The sequence below is a fragment of the Buteo buteo genome, chromosome 1 (assembly GCF_964188355.1).
Source record: "Buteo buteo chromosome 1, bButBut1.hap1.1, whole genome shotgun sequence".
Classification (NCBI taxonomy): domain Eukaryota; kingdom Metazoa; phylum Chordata; class Aves; order Accipitriformes; family Accipitridae; genus Buteo; species Buteo buteo.
In genome coordinates, this window is record NC_134171.1 from 45,118,702 (window position 1) to 45,139,927 (window position 21,226).

The window sequence follows — 21,226 nt, forward strand, 5'->3', positions numbered from 1 at the left end:
TCTGCATATACATTTCCACCAAATGCGAGAGCATTTCTTACACCCAAGGTGAGTGTTCCCTGCCACACAGCACAGGATTTTGGGAGACGAGGCCTATCACTGCTCTCCATAAAACTGTGTACACCTAGAGACATCCCAGCCATCACCACAAGAGATGGATAGAAGTTGCCACTAACTGGCCCAACTGTCTACCCAGGGTGCCTGCTGTTTATATACTAAATGACATAAATTCTTGCCAGTACCAGGAAAAGGTAAGGATTTCCCACCACAAAATATTTCTAACAGGTGTCTGAACCCTGACTGCTCTATGACCAGGGAAGAGATACCCAACTAGTCAGGATTTCAAGATATAAACTACAATTGCTTTGTCAACTCAGGAGCCTGCATCCTAAAGAGAAGGTACCATATGAAAAGTAAGGACACAATATTTTAAGTATTTATTAATATTCAAAATTTTTTATCTAATAGTATACAGCTTTACCCAACAATATACTGTTTACTCTTTACCAGAGGTACACAGGGAGCTCATAAAAAATGCAGCTAGCAAAGCCTTTGCAAATATAGTTAGAATTTATTCTTGTTTCCAGTGATAATTAAAATAGGTTTCTTACAATTCCCTTCAACTGTTTTAGCTCCTGAATCAGCTGGTGCTCATTAGGCCACCTCTTCTGCTTTATTCAATTCTTCTTTAGCTTCCACATCTGCCACCTCAGGGTGACTGCAAGCAGCATCCCTAGCTGAGAGCTTTTTCATTTTGATGTTTGGCAGTTTCCTCAGATCACCATCCCATTCTCTTAAAGAAAAGAAGTAATGAAAAACAATTACCAATAGAAACAGCAAGAAGGAATGGCAGAGTTAATTCACCTTTCCTCAGAAGATGCTAACTCAATTGAGGCTACTTTTCTAAATTATACTATCAGTCCCACTGCAGTATGAATAAGCACCAACGTTTTCACCTGATCTTGTACACTACAGCAGCTGTAATTACTCTGTGAAGAATTAAGTACTTTCAGATTTGACGTTCTGAACAAAAAAATATACGATTCCCTTTATTCCCATAGACTATTTGTATACTTTAGGTCACCTGGTTTTAGGTTTGACACACAAAACTCCCAGTCTTGTAAGCAATGGAAAAGCAGTTTGGAAGAGTTTCTTCATCTGGATGCTCAATTTGCAGAGCTAATACCACATGTACATGAAGTCCTTCATTATGATTTATGGTAACTGTTAACATCTTGTATGACTGACTTCAAGGGGACACAAAATGTTAGTAAACATTTATTCACATAAGTATATTATTTCAAAAGGCTGCATTGAAGGAGGAAGGGTTCATTTAAATATTGCAAGTCAAATCCTGTACTCAATTAATAGAATGCTTTCTTGATTATAACAAGTGCACTTCATGGATGATTTTCTCAAGGGCAAAGACAGTATTTGCCAATTATAAGATAGACATGTTTTTGCTCTACCAAGGTAATAAACCAATACTTCCATCAGGTGTCCCAGTAGCGGAAGTCATTTGTGTTTTTATAAACACAGCAGCCAGAGGCCTGTCTCTTCTTTGAGATTTCTGGCTTTATTCCAACATCCTGTAAGCATGACTTCTGGCTATGTACCACCCCTAGGGGTTAGTGATGTATCTATCATTCCTTGGAACATAATCATTCCTAAGTCTCTTTTTTTTTTTTCCTTTAAAGATCTCATTTGATAAAGCTGTCAGCAAGAGTGTTCATTCAATCCATTACCAAGGCATACTGGCTTGCTGGCCCAGATGAGCTAGCAGCAAGTTTCACAGCTCCCAGATCTTTTAACTGGATGCAAGTCATCAATTCACTTAAGATTTTCAACTAGTATATACACAAACTCTACCGTACTACACCTAGAGTTGGATCTTAGAAAACATGAATAAGAACTTAGTGCTGGTTTAGTTATTTAGTGATAAGTTTTGACTATAAATAACCCATCTCATTTCAGGTTAAGAAAACAGTGTAACTCTATTTATCAATAAATCTGTCTTGATCCTTAAATGCTAACAGTAAATGCTAATACTTTTTGTATAAATCAGTGAAGAGCCAAGGTGTGAATTTTAGGTAGAGAGAAATATTCTCTAAGAATATCGAAAAAAAGATACTTAAGCTACAGAAATGGAATTCTAACTGTTGAAGCTTTCTAACCCTTCCAATGTTTTAATTATTAACTGTCACCAGCATTCAGCTTTTAACAGCTAAATGCCGAAATAACAACACCATACCTAGTCTGCTTTTCCCAGTAACAAATTCTTTGACAGTTTTGCATAAATTCTGTTTTAAGAAAAAAGACATACAACATGTCAAATTCAGAAACATTGTTTTGCATAAACAGATTAGTAGTGATAATAAAATTAACTTACCTGAAAAATTTAAGATGCTTTCTGTTCATAATGTCTGGGATTTCTAATGGGAATGAAATTGTATTCTATTAGATGTGTTACATTATTCAAGTGAGTCTCATTTCAAGGAAAGACATGTGAGCTAAAGGGTTGAACATATTTCAGAGATTAAAAGACCAAGAAAATGAGAATGAGGATTCGTATTTGAAAATTTCCAGAGCAATATATAAACAGGAAGATCTCTCACTGCTAAAGAAAAGGAATTCAACTTACACCTATGAACTGTTTCAGAATTCAAATGCACCAGTTACTGAAAATCCAATCCTGACAAATAATCAAGAGGGTGCTTCATTTTCTCTAAACTGACACATCCAAGAAATAGCAAAATTTTAAGCACTTAAAGTTTCCCTTTAAAAAAAGCTCAGTGAAGAAACTAGGAAAATAATTAATTATTTGTTTTAAAAGCATAACTAACATCCTCAACCAAGATCAAGGTCTAGTTATGCTAGTTTTTAACAAACATTCACTCACCCACGTAATAAAGTGACAATTCTGGTCTGCAGAACTTACTATAAATATGCACAACAGATAAAAGGTAAAACAAGAACGTTTAGTTTCGAAGCTGACCTAAATATACAGGCCTCACTCTAAGTTAATGAGTACTAAGTGGTCCATAAGTATTTTGAAATGTTTTTGGAAAAAAATTTAAGTTATTTAACAATTTTGCCACTACCAAAGCAGCAAAGATCAATTCAGTGCCAAATCTTGGTTTGTCACAGAATCTCCCCCCTCCAGAATGCCTGCTTTCTCATGACGTTGGTGAGCCCTGGATGACAGGCTAGATAAAACTGTTAGAATATTCTCTTTGGAAAAAGTCCTATGTAAGTTAATAAAAGCCATTAAACACTTTCCACAGTGGTTTTTTCAACCAAAAAAAGCAATTGAAAGGGCCTCATTTGAAAGTCTTGTCACTGCTTATATGTGTGTTTGCAGTATGTTACACAATACAAACCACAGAGCTGCCAGATTAGGAACAGAACTAGAAACTCTAATCCCATGTGTGTAGAAATAAAGTAACTATACCACACAGTAACTGATTTTTTAAATTATGGTGGAAAGCTACCGTAGCGCTGCATTTTCAGATTAGTAACACTTGTCTTACTGAGAAGTATCTCCTTAGCATGCACCAGTGTTGTGGGTTTTGCTGCTATTTGTGAACTAATAAGTTTGCTTAAAAAAATGTTAAGTCACAGGAGCATGTTTTTCTGAACTAAAGATGGAAAAAATGGAAGACAAGAGAAATATGGCACAGGAGTTAGTGGAAGAGAAATGAGGACAGTATTTTGGGGAGCAGATATTGTCTGGCATTTCTAAGATGAAGTATTCAGCCACTTGTGTGTTATAGTGACGCAGCAGTGAAGAAATTTCAGTAAGCATTTTTTCATGTTTCTGGCCCTTTAAGATAATTTTATTTCTGTATCTTTCTTCTGAGGAAGAACAAACAGCATGTTAGGTCTCAAACTTTGTCACAAAGATGTTAGTGCTTAACACCACTTCATAACAAGGAAAAAGACAAAGTGACTGAGCTTAATTTATAACACAGAACTTGCATAAAATACTGTAAAGTCAGCACCTTTCCAACTGTTTGGATGGAGCAGCACTGGACCAAATTACATCAAAGTTCTTATGGGCATCAGAATTAAAAAGCTTCTGTCAACTGTAGGTCTAACCGATCCTGCCTCTGTGCACAAACTTAAACTGGAGGGGTTCTAAAGTGTAACTAGAGAAAAAGGCGATAGAGGAGCCAATCCTGGTGTTGGAGTGCCCTTCCACAGCTGTATCCCACAGCACTATTTTTTAACCGAATGCTCTGTGACAGTCTGCTGAGGCGTTTTATTTTCTTCCAGAAGTATGCTGTTAATAAAAATATTATTGTTCTTCATAGCAGTAACCATTTCTCTCTCCCAAAGCAAAGATTTGCCCAAGAGATTTACCTAAATCTCACAAGGACTGAAATGTCACTGCTCTGTCAGCACTCTGCACAGAATATAGGCTGCATATATATCACATCCATTAGAACTGTCATACAGAGAAACACCCAAATCAGGTCAAAGGATGATATTGCAGCCTGAATTTAAAAAAGGAAAAGGATGTTAGGAACTGTAGATGCTCTTTAGACAAAGAACCATTCAGTTACACAATAATGATCGTTACAGAAAACAGCAGCTAACGAACAGTACAGTAGTTACACTAGTAGATACATGTAAATGATACAACTTTCATCTGAATTAAATCAACTTCCTTATGACCTGAAGTTTCAAAAATTAACTAATAAAACTGGTGTGTTTAGCTTTAAAGGCCATTTTCCCCAAGATTAACATTACACTTCAGAGAGAACATGCAAGGTAATTAGAAGCAAATTATCAAAAATGTATGATGTTCAGATGAAATAATTACAATGCTTTTCAACTGAAAGCATGCTAACTCTGAGTTCCAAGGACATATCCTGTAAATATCTAGGATTCCCTTTCAATAGCTTTACTATAAACATGTGAGACCAGATTAAAAAAACAAACACACACAAATGACAACATCAGGAAGAAAACTGCAGTAAAATTAATGTCGATATATTTAAGGAGTAAGGAAGTGACAAGAAGCTGCTACCAAAACTCAACAACCTCAGATAGACTGAATGTTGCCTGTATAGGTACTGTTTTTTAAAAAAAGACTAAAATTTACTATGCTTTTGGATATCTACCACTTTTGTAAACAGCCAGTAAAGAAAAATTAATTTTTCATTTACATATATCTGACATATAGATATATATATGGCATCAAATTCTAGGAGATTTTCCTAAATGTAAACAATGTGTCATGTAGTCTCTCCATAGCAAATGCACATGCATACAAGAAATAACTGAGTTCAAGAATAGAAGGAAAAAAACCCCAACAAATACTAAGTCAGTTTTAAAAGCTCCACTCACTACAGTTTCCAGGGATAATAATGAGCTAGAGCATAAAAGCACAGTTTCCAGCTGATTTCCATTTATCCCCAATCTCTAATTACAGTATTTAGCAGCAACTATTTTCTCTGAATGAATACTGTCCTAGACAGAGAGCAAAACCTGCAGCAGCTGTGATAACAAATAATGAATGATTTGAGAGTGTATTTAATATGTGAAGTTGCACCACGCTCTCTGAATGCTTTACTTACTAATACTATAATAACCTCAAATTTTGCTTACAATTTTTCTGTATTTTTACGTTGTGCTTGTGCATCTGACATCTTTCTATCTAGTCCTATTGCTTTTCTCTGTCAGCTTTCCGCAAAGCAGTAAGGAAAAAAGGAAGAACTAAAATTTAAAAGCAAAACCAAAAATGAGATTTTCTACAACTGAGCTATTTGATGACTTTCATAGTACCTATTTTCCTGTGACTTTTTTTACCCCCCTCTTCTAAGAAATCAAAGATTACGCATGAAGTCATACATATATTCCTGAACTCCTCTGACACTGCAGGTTGTGAAAGTACTAAGTAACACTGGCAACATTTTCAAGCCATTCATTTTCTTTATTGGTACAATATAAATCAGGGGAAAGGGGAGTATGACACACAACCCAACCCCTGCTGTGCTTTGTATCCTGACCACAGAACAATGTATATTTTTCATGTCTTCCATGACATACTTTCACTGGTAGAACGACTGATTGCATCTGAATAATACTTTACCATTAAAGCCAAGTTCATCACTCAACCCCAACATACTTACTTGTTAAAGCAAAATACATAAATTTCACTACTATTTTGTACTTGACTCTCCTCAGAACAACTCTTTACTTTTTGCACTTTCATTATCCCTTTGTCTTTCTCCCTTATTTCACCAGATTACTGCTGCTTCTCTTCAGCCTAGTTCCAGCTATCAAATTTTCAGTCTCTCTCTCACATGTAGCTTGCATCTGTGTACTACCTCTAAAAACAGAAAATACTTTCAAAAAGAGTTTAAGTGTTTCTTCTTAAAGAAGACTATACACCTTACTAGGCAATTTTCAGCTCTAATGTTTGTGTTGTGGTTTTCACACATGACTGTTCCTCAGAAGATTTCACTAGATAATCTGCTGGCATAGATGGCTACCCCAAAGGAAGATAAATGGTAATAAAAAAATCAATGAGAGTATCTGGCATTATGATTTTACTCAAACTTATGATAATTGCCAAGGTGAAAGTTTAAAAACTCAAAGTGCTTTCAACTAGGCTCTTATCTACAAGATTTTTAATTTTAAATCTTTGGAGGTTTTGTGGTTTTTTGATTATTAAGATGTTAAATGTTAGGGCCTTCACACACACAGAGAGCACTTACACTCCCTCCACCACCATCTCCAGTAAGTCAAAAGAAAGGAGTGTAACTCCTCTGCCTGATAAGAACAAGAGGAAAATGTGTTTTTCTACTTGTGGGTTATCATTTATACCTGTAGAATAGAGCCTGTAGAGTAGATGTGTCACAATAGCCCCAGATTTCTTCCTGGAATACCTAAATTTTAACAGGAAAACTCCAGAAATACTCAAATTTTGGAAATACATCAGTACTACAATTTCTGCTGCAACCATTCTCCCACGTGAAACACATCTCAACCTCAGTGGAATGAAAGGACTCTTTCTGAAGATGTTTTAGGCTCATGAGTTTGGAGGCTTTGGTTCTCTTTAAGTTCATGAACCCTAAAGCCCACTCTCTCATGATATGAAGCTCGCTGAAGTTCCTCATGACACTGGTCCACCTCAGCGGAAAGGGGCAAATCAGGCCACAGGTTTATCCCCAACAGTAAGTTTGTATATTACCGAAAGAATGTTAGAGAAAGCTGTCTATAAAGGCTTCATTGGCACAAGTCCACGTAACGAAGCCCAGATAAAAAAAGTAATTAATTTGTAGAGAAAGTGATGCTGGTTATTCCCAACATGAACAAACAAAGTCTTCATGCCAATGCATGTCAGAACATGCACACACACTCAAAAGCACTTTTAAAATAAAAAATACTCTGTATATAATGAGGGTCCAAGTAAGCTGCTGAACAGAATTTGTATTTGAGACAGATGCATTAAATCTCACTTTAGTTTCAAAAATATGTTATATATGCCTGCACTAAAGAGGCAGTACTAGCAAAGATACACAAAAGCAAAGCAGTAAAGCAGAAATATATGAGTCAGATCTCCAACATCTTTTTTCTCCCTTTCTTCACCCTGCCCCTCCTCCCAAACTCTTCTGCAAGGCATAAATACCTAGCAGTTAGTTAATTCCTTTAAAGAGAAAAATAAAGAAAATGCCTAGAAATTTGACTTAGATCCTAGCCTTGTGAGCAGGAGAAGGTGTGACCACAGGATTATTTCTAATGCTTTTACATACCTATTCCATAGCCTTCATAGAGTTGTCTTTCACGTTCTATGGTCTGCTTGATGACAGTTTCCCGTGAACCATGCTGTCTTCCTTGTCTACCTTTAATACTGTTTTGTAATTCAATCTGCTCCAATTCAGCATTGAATCGACACATATAACTGAAAGAAATAAAATGCATTTATGCTAGATGCAGTCATGCAAAACTTTTGCAAAACAGAATTACTTTGATAATCTAAGAAGTTATTTTACTAAATGTATTTATTTTCTAAATTAGTCAGAGATGTTTCTTAGATTTGAACTATTAGTTTAATCTTCGAAGTGGAATCTCCATTTAGAACTTCATTTGATCCATCTGTGGCTTCCAGAAGGATTAGGGTTTTTTTATTTGCCCTTTTTTTAAAAAAAACCCTATGTTTGCATAAAACAAAACTCCCACATTATTATAATTCACCTGCTCTGGAAGACAAGTTAAATCTAAGTATTCCTAATTTTTAATTACTGAATTTCACCACCTCAATAATAATTTTTAAAGTAAAGTTCTTCTTTGGCATGTGTTCTACATCATCTCGCAAACGTCCAACCCAAATCCAAAAAGTAAGCTTTTATTGCCTTTACAGTATCACTAGCATTGATTAGCAGTTTACAGGTTTCAGGAACAGCGTTGGAAATATGTCAGAGCTTCTCAAAGGAAACTGATATAATACGCCTGTGTAAGAATACATATATATTATGTTATCTAGCTAGCAGGTAAAAAATGGTGACAAGCTACAGGTACACACATCTAGCAGCACAGAAATAACTGAGTTTCTTCTTAGCAGATTCAATTTTGGTACTTCCTGCCCTAAAAATTGACCCACCTGAGTACTGTTTAATTTTCTCAGCAAAGAAAATGAAATAATAAAGGAGTAAGTAGAATGAAATCTGTGCACTTAAGTGTCACTGAATAACCCAACTAGCAAATTCATGCCATTACTACTGTCCAAATCATTTAGAGTCCTCCACACACTACAAAAGCAGAGATATACTTAAATAATAAAAAAACCAAACAGTAACACATGACTTACTTCAGTAATTCTAGTGTGAACATATACATCTCTCAATCTATAATTAACCTCAGTTGCAACAAAATCAACTACTTCATATTATTAATAGTAATATATAAAAAGTCCTCCTCTGAGTCATCATCACTTTACAGATCTTATTTCAGAACATTATTTTAAAATATAAATAAAGGTTTTTAATCCTGTTTTTAGCACCAGTCTTACTTTTCAATTAGTTCGCCAGCTTCCTTCTTTGTGTACTCAATTTTATTGGGGTCAAGGTGACTTTGAAACCATTGCAATTTTTCTCCTACAACAAAAAACTTAACATCAATGATTACATCTCCACTGTAGCACCAACACAGATTAAAGTTCTTAAAAGTTTTTGAAATAACCCCCCATTTTTCAAGATTTTGAATGGCATCATAGACTCACTGATGTGTGTACCAGGTATGAAAGCAGCTGTAATAGAAACATTCTCACATCATTTCAGATGTATTTTGTATCTTCCTTAAGGAAAAAAGACATTACACTTTGCTTTACTGGAAATCAGTGTTTAAAGTATCACTGCATCAATTCCTTAAGATGGAAACTGAGGAATGCCCCAAGGGGAAAAAATAACACAATGGCTGAGCAAGAGTTCTGATCATCACAATTTTTAAACAGATTAAATTGAAAAGGTGCAGTGTCATATGAAAAAGAAAAATATTCCAGGTTGTGTCTCAAAGTTTTGAATTTACTTGCTAGCATAATGTGTCTGTTAACCTACATATATAATCCTCTTTTACAAGCAATTAAAAAAAAGCATGGAGACAAGTATAATAATTACATGTACAAATGTACAAAACAGACATTTGGTCTATATTGCCCTGTTGTCATGTACACTGACTAAAGATTAGGCTATACTCAGCCCCAACTTCAATCCCATATATACTACTTGAGTGAACATGTCGGGTAATTTAGCATTTCAATAGTCTATTTTAAGATTACAGAGTCAGATTATAGAGAAAGAAACTCTAACTGTTGTAGCTATAAAATTGGTAAAACTTAAAATCTATGCGAAAAAGTTGAATACTGTATGCAGTAATAGACATTTCTGCTCACCAATGATACTCAAACGCAAAGCTTTGTCAGTCTTCAACCTAGCAAAGAAAAAACAGGTATGTTAGCCAGGAAGGAGTACCATACAAATAATTATCTTCATTTTCTTTCTCCAAAAATCATTTTTTTGGAGTCACCATGAAAGTCAAGGTAAAATTTCAAGTAGAAGTAGTTCCCAAATTCAGAACACGTAAAACTTATTCCACTTCATCTAAAAATTCTACTTTTGGTAAAACTACTACCTGAAATTTGTCCAGTTTACCTATTAAGTTAAGCAGTTTCTTGGAAGAAATTAGGACACAACACTTTTCTTAGAGCACAGCAAAAGGAATTTCATGGAAGACCTTGTAATAATTTCATCAAGTATTTCTAATATTCTGCTGCTATGTTTATTGAGTTTGGAGATTAAGAACAAAAGATTTCACCACAGTGCATCCTTGCAAATCCAAGCATACAATGGGAAAAATACCATTCTAGTATCTAATAAACTTCTAATAATTAAAGTTTATGCTTAGCCAACACTAAAAGTTAATGTGTTAAGAAACCAAAATTAACAACTTTACAAAAAAAGATGAAAAAAGTCCATCTCAAAGTATTTTTAACTCCACCTCAACCTCTGGCAAGATACTTGAAGCCTTCTGCACTCTATGGGACGTGTGTACACAATTCAGTTTGGGATTAATCACAGTCCTATTAAGCAATTCTTAGAGAACACACATTTTCTAACAAGTAATACTGTGCCTCACACATTTTTGTCCTCAAGTGCCCAGATTCAGTCTGCAGCAGTGAATGGTGCTGAATGTCACTTCATTTCCAGAAAGGAAAATAATACGTTGTTGGGATAAGTATAAAATTTGTCACTGGAAAAAATATCTTAGCCATGCATGTTCAGTGTATATATCCAAGAACCTCTGATAAAATTGACTTTTAAAAAATTATTTAATAAGAAAATTGATAAAGGATAAAGAAAATCATAAAAGGATATCATTGACAAATAATGCCAAAATTCAACACAGTTCAAAGCTAATGTGCTCCTTCATTAAATTCCTGGTACTCTGTAGAATTTAATGACCATTTTAGACTTAACTGAAGTAACTCAGAGCACAGAAGTCTGTGTCACCTGTCACAAAAATTCAGGTCAAAAGAGAAAGCCCTACTTTCCAGAGACAAACATACTTGTGTCACTTGTCCACAAACCTACATTATTAAAATAAAGATTAGCTTTTTCAAGAAGTACTTCATCCTCTGGAGACCATCTAAAAGCCACATAAAAGCAAATGCACAGCATGTGCGGGCTACCAAGAATTCCACTAACGCATTCAAGAAAAGCCTTTTTACTTCTGTAGATACCCCAGCACCTGGGATAAGCATTTTTAATGCAAGAGTCTACAGAGGTCAAGCATGGGGTGTGAGTTCTATCATACCTGCCAAAAAAAATCCAAGCTGGTTGATTAATCAAAGATTTTAGTGTTAAAACAAAAATGACTCTTGTTCTGGTGGGTTAAAGGATAGACCTGGATAAGATTATTTAAAAAAAAAAAAAAAAAAAAAGGAAAAAGGAGTTAGATTAGAAGTCAGCTTTAAAACTCAGCTATAGAAGATGCCTGCAATAAAAACTGTGGTAGGTAGGCTACAGAGGGCTTACAGCAGGGAGTTTTGAACAGTAATAGCGACCAAGAAAAGAACACATTCCACACGGTGGAACTCCACACCAGCAGTCCCTACTGTGAACCTTGCATGGCAACACAGCCAGCAGAGCACATCTGCAAAGCGTTGCCACAGAGAAAACTACGACACCATCTAGAAAAGCTGCCAGATTAGAATCATAAATCATGTCATGTATCTATGCTTTAAAACACTACAAATTACCATTTGCAACTGCAAGGGTCACTAAATCATTCATTTATCAAGGCAATGAAATACATAACCAGGATTTTCTTCTGGAAGAAAAACCTTATATCTCTTAAGTGTACACAACTTATCTGAATATGAAAGATAATGAATGATAGGATCAGATGTTGCCTTATTGTAGTTTTCATAAAAACCTCACCTCAGTGACTGCTAGAAGACAATAGTATTAGCGGGGAGGCTAATCAATTACGTTAAGTCAAAGAAAGTTCCTCTTATCTCCTTCCACACAAGGAGTAACATCTTTTGCCCAACAGAAAGAGAGGGTAAGGACATGGACATGGATACAGTCTTGTGGCAGGCTGTTGCTTAATGATTTTCTCTTCCACCCACCTCCCAGAAATCATCTGCTTAGGCACCAATTATTGATAAGGATGATAAGTGGTTTTCTTGATGTTTACTAGGTACTTAAAAAGGTTAAAGCCTTCATGCTCCATCAACACCTCTTTAGTTCTGATATTGTATTCAACTGTCCTACGCTAAATACTAGCAACGAATAAATATCTGTCAAATCAGTCTACCAATTCAGTATTTTTCCCCATAATGTCTACACACACAAATGCCATCTATGGCTCTGAGAACTAAGATAGGCTCCTTCATTAAGAAAAAAAATAATTCATGGTTGACAGGACATATTTCCTTGTTTCTTGTTTCAGGTTGCTGAATACCTTCCATATTTCTCCCTACACATGTCCATTTTTGTTAGCTTATGCACCAATTAGTGGCTTGGTTAAGCATTTTAGGATACTTCCATATGAAAACCACTCTATAAGAATTAAAAATTCTGATTTGTTTTCAGTTCATTTTTTATTTCTGTAAGCAAACCAAATAATCTTAAGAGCTAACATTTTTTTCAGTTCCACATAAAGAATCTGCAAAAGCACAATTCAAAGCATCGCTGCTGCAAACAGCACAAGTAGAAGCATAGTGGCTCGAGAAAGATTAAAAGGCTAGACAACAGAAAAGCTAAGGAGAAACAAAGAGCTCCACAAGGAGATATTTTAAGGTTACTGCTCACTCCTAAGGGGTTGCTTCGTGCCAGATCAAGAAATCCTGTAAAAACTCCTTAGCGCTCGTATCTCAGAGCACAACAGTATTAGATCTGTATATTTGTAATGAAAACGCACAGACTCCTAAAAAATTTACAATATATGCACAATAGAAAGGGTATATGTTGACTCAGGAGGAAAAACAACAGGAAAAAAAAAAATCCAGTGCTAGATCAGCTTTAGCTACCAAAACCAGACAGAGATTTCAGCTGTTGCAAACAAAACATGATTGGTGTTGGTACATCTACTAAGAGAAGTTCCAGGAACATCCCATTATGGTCTGGTTTCCTAAAGTGTAGAAAAAGCAGTGTTCTAATGGCGCCAGTGAACCAGCTATTGCTGTCACATTAAAACATCTTTGTAATTATTTAACAGAATAAACAAGTTGCCTATAGGAATAAGAATTCACATGTAGATTAAGAGAGAATACATTGATAGCAATACACTGGAATTTGTTGCTGTTCATCAGACCTTGAGGAGAACTGAGAAGAGGGATGCAGGCAAGAAAACGGTGTGATTCAAGCGAACAAGATGACTTAAGACTGTAGCCAATTTTCTAAAACCAACTGGTCTGTCTCCTCTTATTATGGTCAAGATTGGTCTTTTGTTGTGCAGCCAGAGTTTCTGGACAATAAACTTCTTATTACTGCCATATTTCATTGAGAGTGCTTGCATTGAAGAGTATCTGGACAATGGAGGCTATAAAAGACTTCTGCAACTCAGAGCAGAATTTCTCCCTCCTTTTTCCCAGTGCTGCATTAAGTATTGAAATTCCTTGTGGGTAATGTCTTCCCTTTTTTATTACCTTGTTTGGGCAAAAGATACTTGAATATGCATCTTAATAACTAAATGCAATTTCCTTTCCTGTTTAACATAAACAGGAATGTTCACAGTAGTTATTTCTCTTCCTCTATCATATAGAAAAGTTTAAAAGTAAACAGAAGCCTAAACTGTCTCTAGTCCTGAATCCTGTCTCCAGCCAACTACCAAAGGAAACAAAAACAAAAGAAACAAACCACACAAAACCAAAGCAAACATTTACTGACACTTCTACAAAAGACATTCTCACCTTCCAGTAACATGCCCTTCAAGGGCTTCCTACACCCAAGGTAATGCTTTTGTATTGAATAGTAATCAACAGGTAAAATGTACGTATGTTCAAAAAGTATTACTGCACAAATTTAGCCAACCATAATTACAACATCTTCTGGCAAGTAAATCCACAGCTTAATTAAAATAATACAGATGAACTGTATGAACTTCCTAGATTCATTGACTGTCTCTGATCCAGTTTTTCCATGCTGCAGAAGTGCATTAGCCTGTACAGAGAAATTATCCCCTTTACTCAGGGCTGGTGAGATCATATTGAGAATACTGCCTCCAGTTTTGGGCCTTCCCCACATTTAAGACAACTAATTTCTATACAATAAGAAGCATAGTCAAAAAAGTACCAGATTTGTAAATGGGATTAAGAAAGAAAATACTATGGAGATTATGAGGCAGCTTCTCCTATTTCCCACCATCCTGGGTTCAGCTGGGATAGAGTTAATTTTTAGAGGAACCTGGGAGGTGGGGGCCACAGCCGGGACAGCTGACCTGAACTAGCCAAGGAGCTATTCCATACCATGTGACATCATGCTCAGTATATAAACGGTGAGCGGGCGGGGGGGGGGGGGGGGGGGAAGCTCTCGGCGGGGGAAGTGGCGGAGGGTTGGGTGCCGGGTGGTGAGCAGTTCAACTGTGCATCACTCTTTTTGTATACTCGTTCATTAGTACCGTTGTTGTTGTTGTAATTCCTTTGTGTTGTCCCAGTAAACTGCCTTTATCTCAACCCTCGAGGTTCCAGGATTTTTTTCTTTTCTCTCCTCCGTCTCCTCCCCATCCCACCGGAGGGGGGCGGGAGGAGTGAGCGAGCGGCCGCGTGGTTCTTTGTTACCGGCTGGGCAGAAACCACGACAACCACCAAAGGATGTATTAACCTTCCAACCAGAGAACAGGGCTGTCATTAAATAGGAGTAATTTGGAAATTGTTTGTGTAAATATTTCAACTTCAGTAAGTCATTTTCCAGTGAAAAAGTCTTCAGTAAGCTTACTGCAGTTAAGTCACAAATTTGAAAGCAACAATGCCAGAGCATTTATTTAGTATCAGCTGCCACCAAAAGAAGACATTTAATAGATCTGCAAAAGCAATGAGGAAGAACAAAATCAGTGTGGGCTACTTCTTTTTCCTGAGTGTAGGAGTGAAAAGCTTTCCTCCATCCACAGCATCAGAAATTTATCTTGCCTTTTTCAGAGCCCTGCAAAATTAACCCAAACCCTGCCATTATAGTAAAGAAACTGAAAGCTAAGTAATTACACTAAAAAGACTGGTTAGTGGCTAAACTGACTGTTTTTAAACACATGCTTAACTCCCAGTATTTAAAAAAAAAAAAAAATCTTAAGATTTAACAAGCTGATCATTGAGACAATAGAGATCCAAAAGAAATCAGAACCCTTAACAAGTCTTTTAAAGACACTAGGGAAGAAAAGAAAACAACATTATTAATGTATTTCAAGTTAATTTGCTCTTCAAGCCAAGACAGCACAGAAAATAGAATACAGACAACTGGAGGATGTTTTTAATGCAAATTATTTTTAGAACACCACAACAGAAGTGATGTACAAAGTGCAGATCTGTGAACAATGCTAGTTAATTGTTTAGGATCCAGAACCGCAAGATGTAGAAGTCTTATTTATAGATAGATCATTTTGCTATCACAATATGGTTTAGATGGTCCAGACTGACACACTAGTTATGGTGGAACAGCTTCCCTATGCAAAATGAAGGGTTACATCTTTTACCATCAGCGTAGAGGCCTCACACTTGAAATAGTAAGGGAGCTTGGAAAAGAAAAGGCAGAAATCAAGAAACAGAGCCTAAAGAAATGGATACCCATCTACATCCTCTAATCTTAAACTGGGTTTCTCTCTATAGAATCATAGAATCATTTAGGTTGGAAAAGACCTTTAAGATCATCGAGTCCAACCATCAACCATGCCTGCTAAACCATGTCCTGAAGTGCCTTGTCTATGCATTTTTTGAATACCTCCAGGGATGGAGACTCAACCACTTCCCTGGGCAGCCTATTCCAATGCCTGACAACCCTTTCAGTAAAAAATTTTTTCCTAATATCCAATCCAAACCTTCACTGGTGCAACTTGAGGCCATTTCCTCTTGTCCTATCACCAGTTACTTGATAGAAGAGACCAGCGCCCACCTCACTACAACCTCCTTTCAGGTAGTTGTAGAGAGCGATAAGGTCTCCCCTCAGCCTCCTTTTCTCCAGACTAAACAACCCAGCTCCCTCAGCCGCTCCTCATAAGACTATGGAGCATCTGTGCTTTGTGAGGCCTAAAAAGTATAACTATCCACATCCAAAAGAGAGCCTATGGGAAAGGATAGCTATCTACATACTCTAACCTTAAACTGAGTTTCTCTCCATTAACCACTTTTGCTCTGTGAAGGCATTAGGCTTCACTGATCCCCACAATAATTCAGGATAAACCATCTGCTCTTTCATCAGGCTGCTTGAAGCTCACCTTTTATTAGCCTGCTTGGCTGCCAATATTTAATCGTTTTTCATAAAACGGTGCTTTTTTTTCCTCAGGTAACCCATGACAGCAAAAGTTGGTCTGCTTGTTTCACTTGGAAGGATTCTGCTGCCATGGCTAGCTCCTTTTGCTGCATTTCAGAGGAAAGGAACAGGAAGGCTAACATACTGTTGTAAAGACCACTGTCTCTTAAACAGGTAAAAAACTCATTTGTAAATAAATGTTTCTTTTATGTAAAATTGCTTTATAAAGCAAATTAACTTTTTAAAGAAAGGCTGAAGTAACATGGTAGAGTTATATGTGTTAGCAGAAGCATTTGAACTAAACTCAAATCCTCCAAAAAAAAGCTTTTGTAGAGGATTAACCTGTCATTGTGCACAGGAGAAACTACTATAGCCCAAGTAAAGGCCAAGGAGCATTTAGCTGTCTCTAACAGCCAGTGGCAACAGGTGCTAGGAGATAGAAGGAAGACACTGTAGCAATTGTTCTACATTTACTGCTAGTCAGGATAAGGTTTTATTTGCAAGGCATAGGAAGTAAACTCCCTAAATATATACCATCAAGTCATCCTTGCGTAACCTGGTTACCGAGAAGTTAACTGTTGTTCAATCCAACAAATCTACGTTTTTAGTACTGCAATTATTGGTGAGGTAAAAAAAAATAAAAATTAACATGGTTGAACTGAGAGCTGCATTCCACAATGTATTAACTGTAAAACTGCAGCCATGGGGGCTAGTCCAGATAAATGACTAGTATTGTCATGTGCTGAGCTATGAGACTTCTTATACTCTGGCAAGCACAGACAGAAATCTACATAGGAAAGACTAGGCATTAGAAACAACTCTCAGATAAGCAAGTCTCGAAATCGATACATTTGGTGACAAGTGCCAAAAGAAAGGAAACTTCCAATGAATTAAAGAATTTAATTTCTTGTCTGTCATTGGGGGACCTAGAACTTTTTTTTAACCAAACTTAAGGGTTAAGATCATCTAGATCATCATACGAGAAAGTACAAGGTGTGTTACAATGGCTTACTACAAGTTTATCTTTCTAGAGAATCAGTTAGAAAGTCAGTAATATTTCCAGTTTACTGAACCCTGTGTGCTCAAAACTACTAAGTGGCCTTTGGCTCCTAAAACAATTCTGATTCCATACTTTGCTCTGTAGACTTCACTTGGCATTGTGAGCAGTGAACTAAGAATCCACTGCCACAAAGGTGGCTCCAGTAGCTCAAGACACCCTGACACTGCTCTGAACATCCTTAAAGCAGTAAACTTTTCAGCTGTTCATCAGAAAAAGCACCTGTGCTAGAATTAAGCAACATTACTTACATACTATGACTTGCCAAATCTAACCACCTCAGTTACAAAGCCTAGTCAGTAGAAAGCCAGCAACTTTTCATTCCTTTTCATGACAAGGATGACCTGCATTAAGCAGAAAAACGAACGATGCATTTGGTACTCTCTTACCTGCAACAGAATAGATTGCCCTGTGCAATCTCTCAACATATACCTTAAAACCTTCTCCATGAAGAAAAGTAATTAAGAGCAAGTTAAATGGGAGAATACTATTCCAGTGGGAGTTCTTTGCTTTTACTTCTTGATGTTGCAAGAGGAACCAAAAGTAGCACTCTAAAAGCAACCGTCAGCACAGGTGTCTGTATCAGTATAACTCTACCCACAGGGACAATCACTAAAAGATTTGATTGAGTGCGCCATGTCACAATAAATAATCAGTTCATCACTCCTTCACTCAGTAAGTTTTCTCATGCATGTTTTTCTTTATGGCAAAGTCATAGATGTAAGCACTAAATATCAAGTGTAATTCAGTTATCCTTTGTGATTAAGTGCTCAGTTATGAGGCAATATGAGAGAGTTAAGGGATGAAGCAGTCAATTTAGCACTAGGAAAATAATCTACAATAAACTTACAATCAGCAGTTGGAGAGCACAGACAAAACATGAAGTAGTAGGGAAAACTTCTTGCACATTAGGAAACTGCCCGATCCTCAATAAATGCTACTTGTAAATTCTTGCAGCAGCTTTGCTTGAGTCTACATGACACAGTTATGCTAGTAAAGGGCCCCTTTCTGTTAGAGCAACCTTACAACTTTGCTGTGGATAAGGTTGTACATCCATCCCCAACCATAAAACTGCACAGTCTCTGAGGAACATTTCAACTGTACCAGGAGTTCCCAATTTAACACTGTCAGACATATGAGTATTTGGGCTCAGCTCACATGATCCATCCAAATACTAGTGTACTTTGAGAGAAAATGCTTTAAGTTCACTTTAATAACTTTCTAAACAATCATAGCATATCAACTAGCAAGCTGAGACAGAATGGAAACTAAAGGCCAGTCCTCTCCAGCTACCTTTTCCCTCTGTGGAAGGGGGAGGTAAAACTTAAAAGCAGAAAAACAAACTTGCCATGGAACAGCAGGAAATCACCAAAGAGGAGTTAACTATTCAGTTTTACTCAGAAGTCTCTCTCTGCAGGAAGGTTTCTGGGTTTTCTTTTCTACAAACTCAGCACTTCAGCACAAGAAGCTAGACCCTAAGCAGGATTCTTATTAAATGTTGGAGTAAAGTCAAATGAGGTGATTAAGCTTCATGCGAAATCACCAGCATCATGCCATTCAGTCTATAAAAAGCAAAATGTTGTGATAAGAAGAAACCTAACCTGTAAGGACAATACCAAAAATCAAGCAGCAGAACTACATACTTTGTATAAGCTGATTTCATGAATGCAAACCTGTCAGCTCACATGGCCCAGCAGTACTAAGTTATATAGGTCTTTCTTCTATCCTAAGGTTATATCAGCATAACAGTCCCCTTCCACCACCACCCTCTTCCCCCCTAACAAAAAAAAACCTACTGTGATGCTATCCTTTGGCCTGTGCACAGATTTTGCACAGTCAACTTACTTTTCTTTCTTCTCCTGTTTGTGTGCTTCCCTTGCAAGCTGCGCAGCTTTTCTGCTGTAAGGATGGATAACTTTTTTCTCTTGCTTCCCTCCTTGGGTTTTTCGTAACTTTGGCTGAAAAGAAATCAAAGATGTTATACGCTACTAAAGTTAAGTAAAACATTAAAGGGAAGATAGGAGCACACACCATGATAAAGACTTAAAAGGTCATGCATCAATATCTCAGGAAGCCCTGAGTAGCAGCTTATCAGTTCCACCAGTTAGATCTTACCCTCCTCAGTAAGAAACAAAACTACTTGAACATGGTACATGCTGTAACAAAACTACTGGAGCACAGAAAATGCAGTAAAAAAAAAATCTTACATAGTGACTACTCTCAAAATACCTATTTTGTAGAACCCTGCAGCTAGGAAACTGAGATTACCTCTCTGTACCTTTGCAGTAAATGTCCCCGTTCAAGCTTCTACCTGACTGTTGCACCTAGCTTTCTGACAAAGGTCATGTGTAATTTGTACAACATAAACAGAAAGGATTTTGTTGTCCCTCCCTGCAGACCACAAGGATGCCTCGCACCAGGGAGCAGCCAGAGGCCTGCCTTCTCTAGCCCTTCACGCAGCACAGAGAGGGAATACTACTCACAACTTGATTTAAATTAGTGTTACGGTATTTTTTTATGTTACTTTTTGGTGAAAAAGTGTTTGAACAAAAAAACCGGAAGGCCTTCTCAAACAAGAGGCGATTTAAATTCTTTAAAGTCTTTAACTGTGTGCAAAAGAAACACCTGAAAGCAAGGAGGCTAAATGGGCAAACGTGATGCAGGGAACAGCCATCAATAAACGGAGACTTCAGTACATCGCATAATCTGTGCTGGCACCCCTGTTTGGGATTGCGAAAAAAGAAGAGACAAAGATAAAATTATCCCGAACACCTAAAGGAACCTCAGGAGGCACCCCGCACAAGTTTCACGCGTTAACCCCGCTCCTCACTCCGTCCCCCCGTCAATCCGGAGGTGCTCGCTGCCGGCTACGGGCACAGAAACGGCCCCACTGCCCTCGCCCGCCCGCCGGCGGCCCGGCCGGGCAGGCCTACCGGGACGCAAGCCTCCCCAGCCGCAAACGCGCCCCTGCGACGGGCAGGGTCACTCGGGGCTCCCCGCTTCCACCGGGGCCGGCCAGCGGCGGGGGTCGGGGGGTGCTTTTAGACGCGAGGTCGGTTTACCGCCGTTAACGGCCCACCCGGCCGCCTCGCCGCGTTTCACGGGACCCGCCGCGGAGTCCAGGAACGGCGGTGGGGCCGCTCCCGGCGGGAAGGGAAGGGAAGGAAGGGCCGGGAGCGCCCCGTGAGGAGCCCCCCGCCGCCGGCAGCAGCAGAGGCTGCCGCAGCCCTAGCCCCATGCCCACCGCCACCCCGCCGCACGCACCATGGCGACCGACCCTCCTTCCGCCGCCGCGGTGCAGCAGCCAGAGCGTTCCGCGGGGCGAGCGTTCCGCGGGGCGAGCGTTCCGCGGGGCGAGCGTTCCGCGGGGCGAGCGTTCCGCGGGGCGATGCCGGGTGCCAGCCGGTCCAGCGGCAGCCCCCAGCGCTACACGTTGTCGGCGTGGCCGGTTTCCCCCCCCCCCCCCCCGAAAACAAACAGAGCAAGAGCAGAAAGGAGCGGGTTGGGCCGGGCTGTCGAGGTGGCCCGCGGCCGTCTTAAAGCAGGCTTGTGTTAAGAAGTCACCAGGCAGAGCGTGGGCCTACCGAAAATCGTCTGCGACTGTCCAGCTCCGAGCGTCACAGGCTCAACAGGGACACCGGCGTCAGGCCTCACTCCATCTTGCTTCTCAGGCGCCCATAGCTCTCTTCTGTCAGCCCCCTGC

At 38.4% G+C, this 21,226-nt stretch overlaps 1 protein-coding gene across 4 annotated transcripts in view; it reads right to left on the reverse strand.

Annotated features, from left to right (window-relative positions):
- The window catches only part of TMA16 (translation machinery associated 16 homolog), a 32,184-nt gene extending 11,252 nt beyond the window's left edge, over positions 1-20,932 (reverse strand). For 3 of the 4 annotated variants that reach the window (XR_012650544.1, XR_012650543.1, XM_075029057.1), the window contains exons 1-7: positions 20,788-20,928; positions 19,369-19,481; positions 9,899-9,936; positions 9,020-9,104; positions 7,764-7,912; positions 2,390-2,432; positions 612-793 (exon numbers count right to left, since the gene is read on the reverse strand). Coding sequence is in view for 2 of the 4 variants with exons in the window: in XM_075029057.1 (XP_074885158.1) it covers positions 655-793; positions 2,390-2,432; positions 7,764-7,912; positions 9,020-9,104; positions 9,899-9,936; positions 19,369-19,481; positions 20,788-20,790 (570 nt within the window). In the remaining 2 variants the exon portion in view is untranslated. Of the gene's footprint in view, positions 1-551; positions 794-2,389; positions 2,433-7,763; positions 7,913-9,019; positions 9,105-9,898; positions 9,937-19,368; positions 19,482-20,787 lie in introns of those variants that run through there. The other variant, XM_075029071.1, reaches the window with a different exon arrangement.
- Between the last annotated feature and the right edge of the window lie 294 nt (positions 20,933-21,226).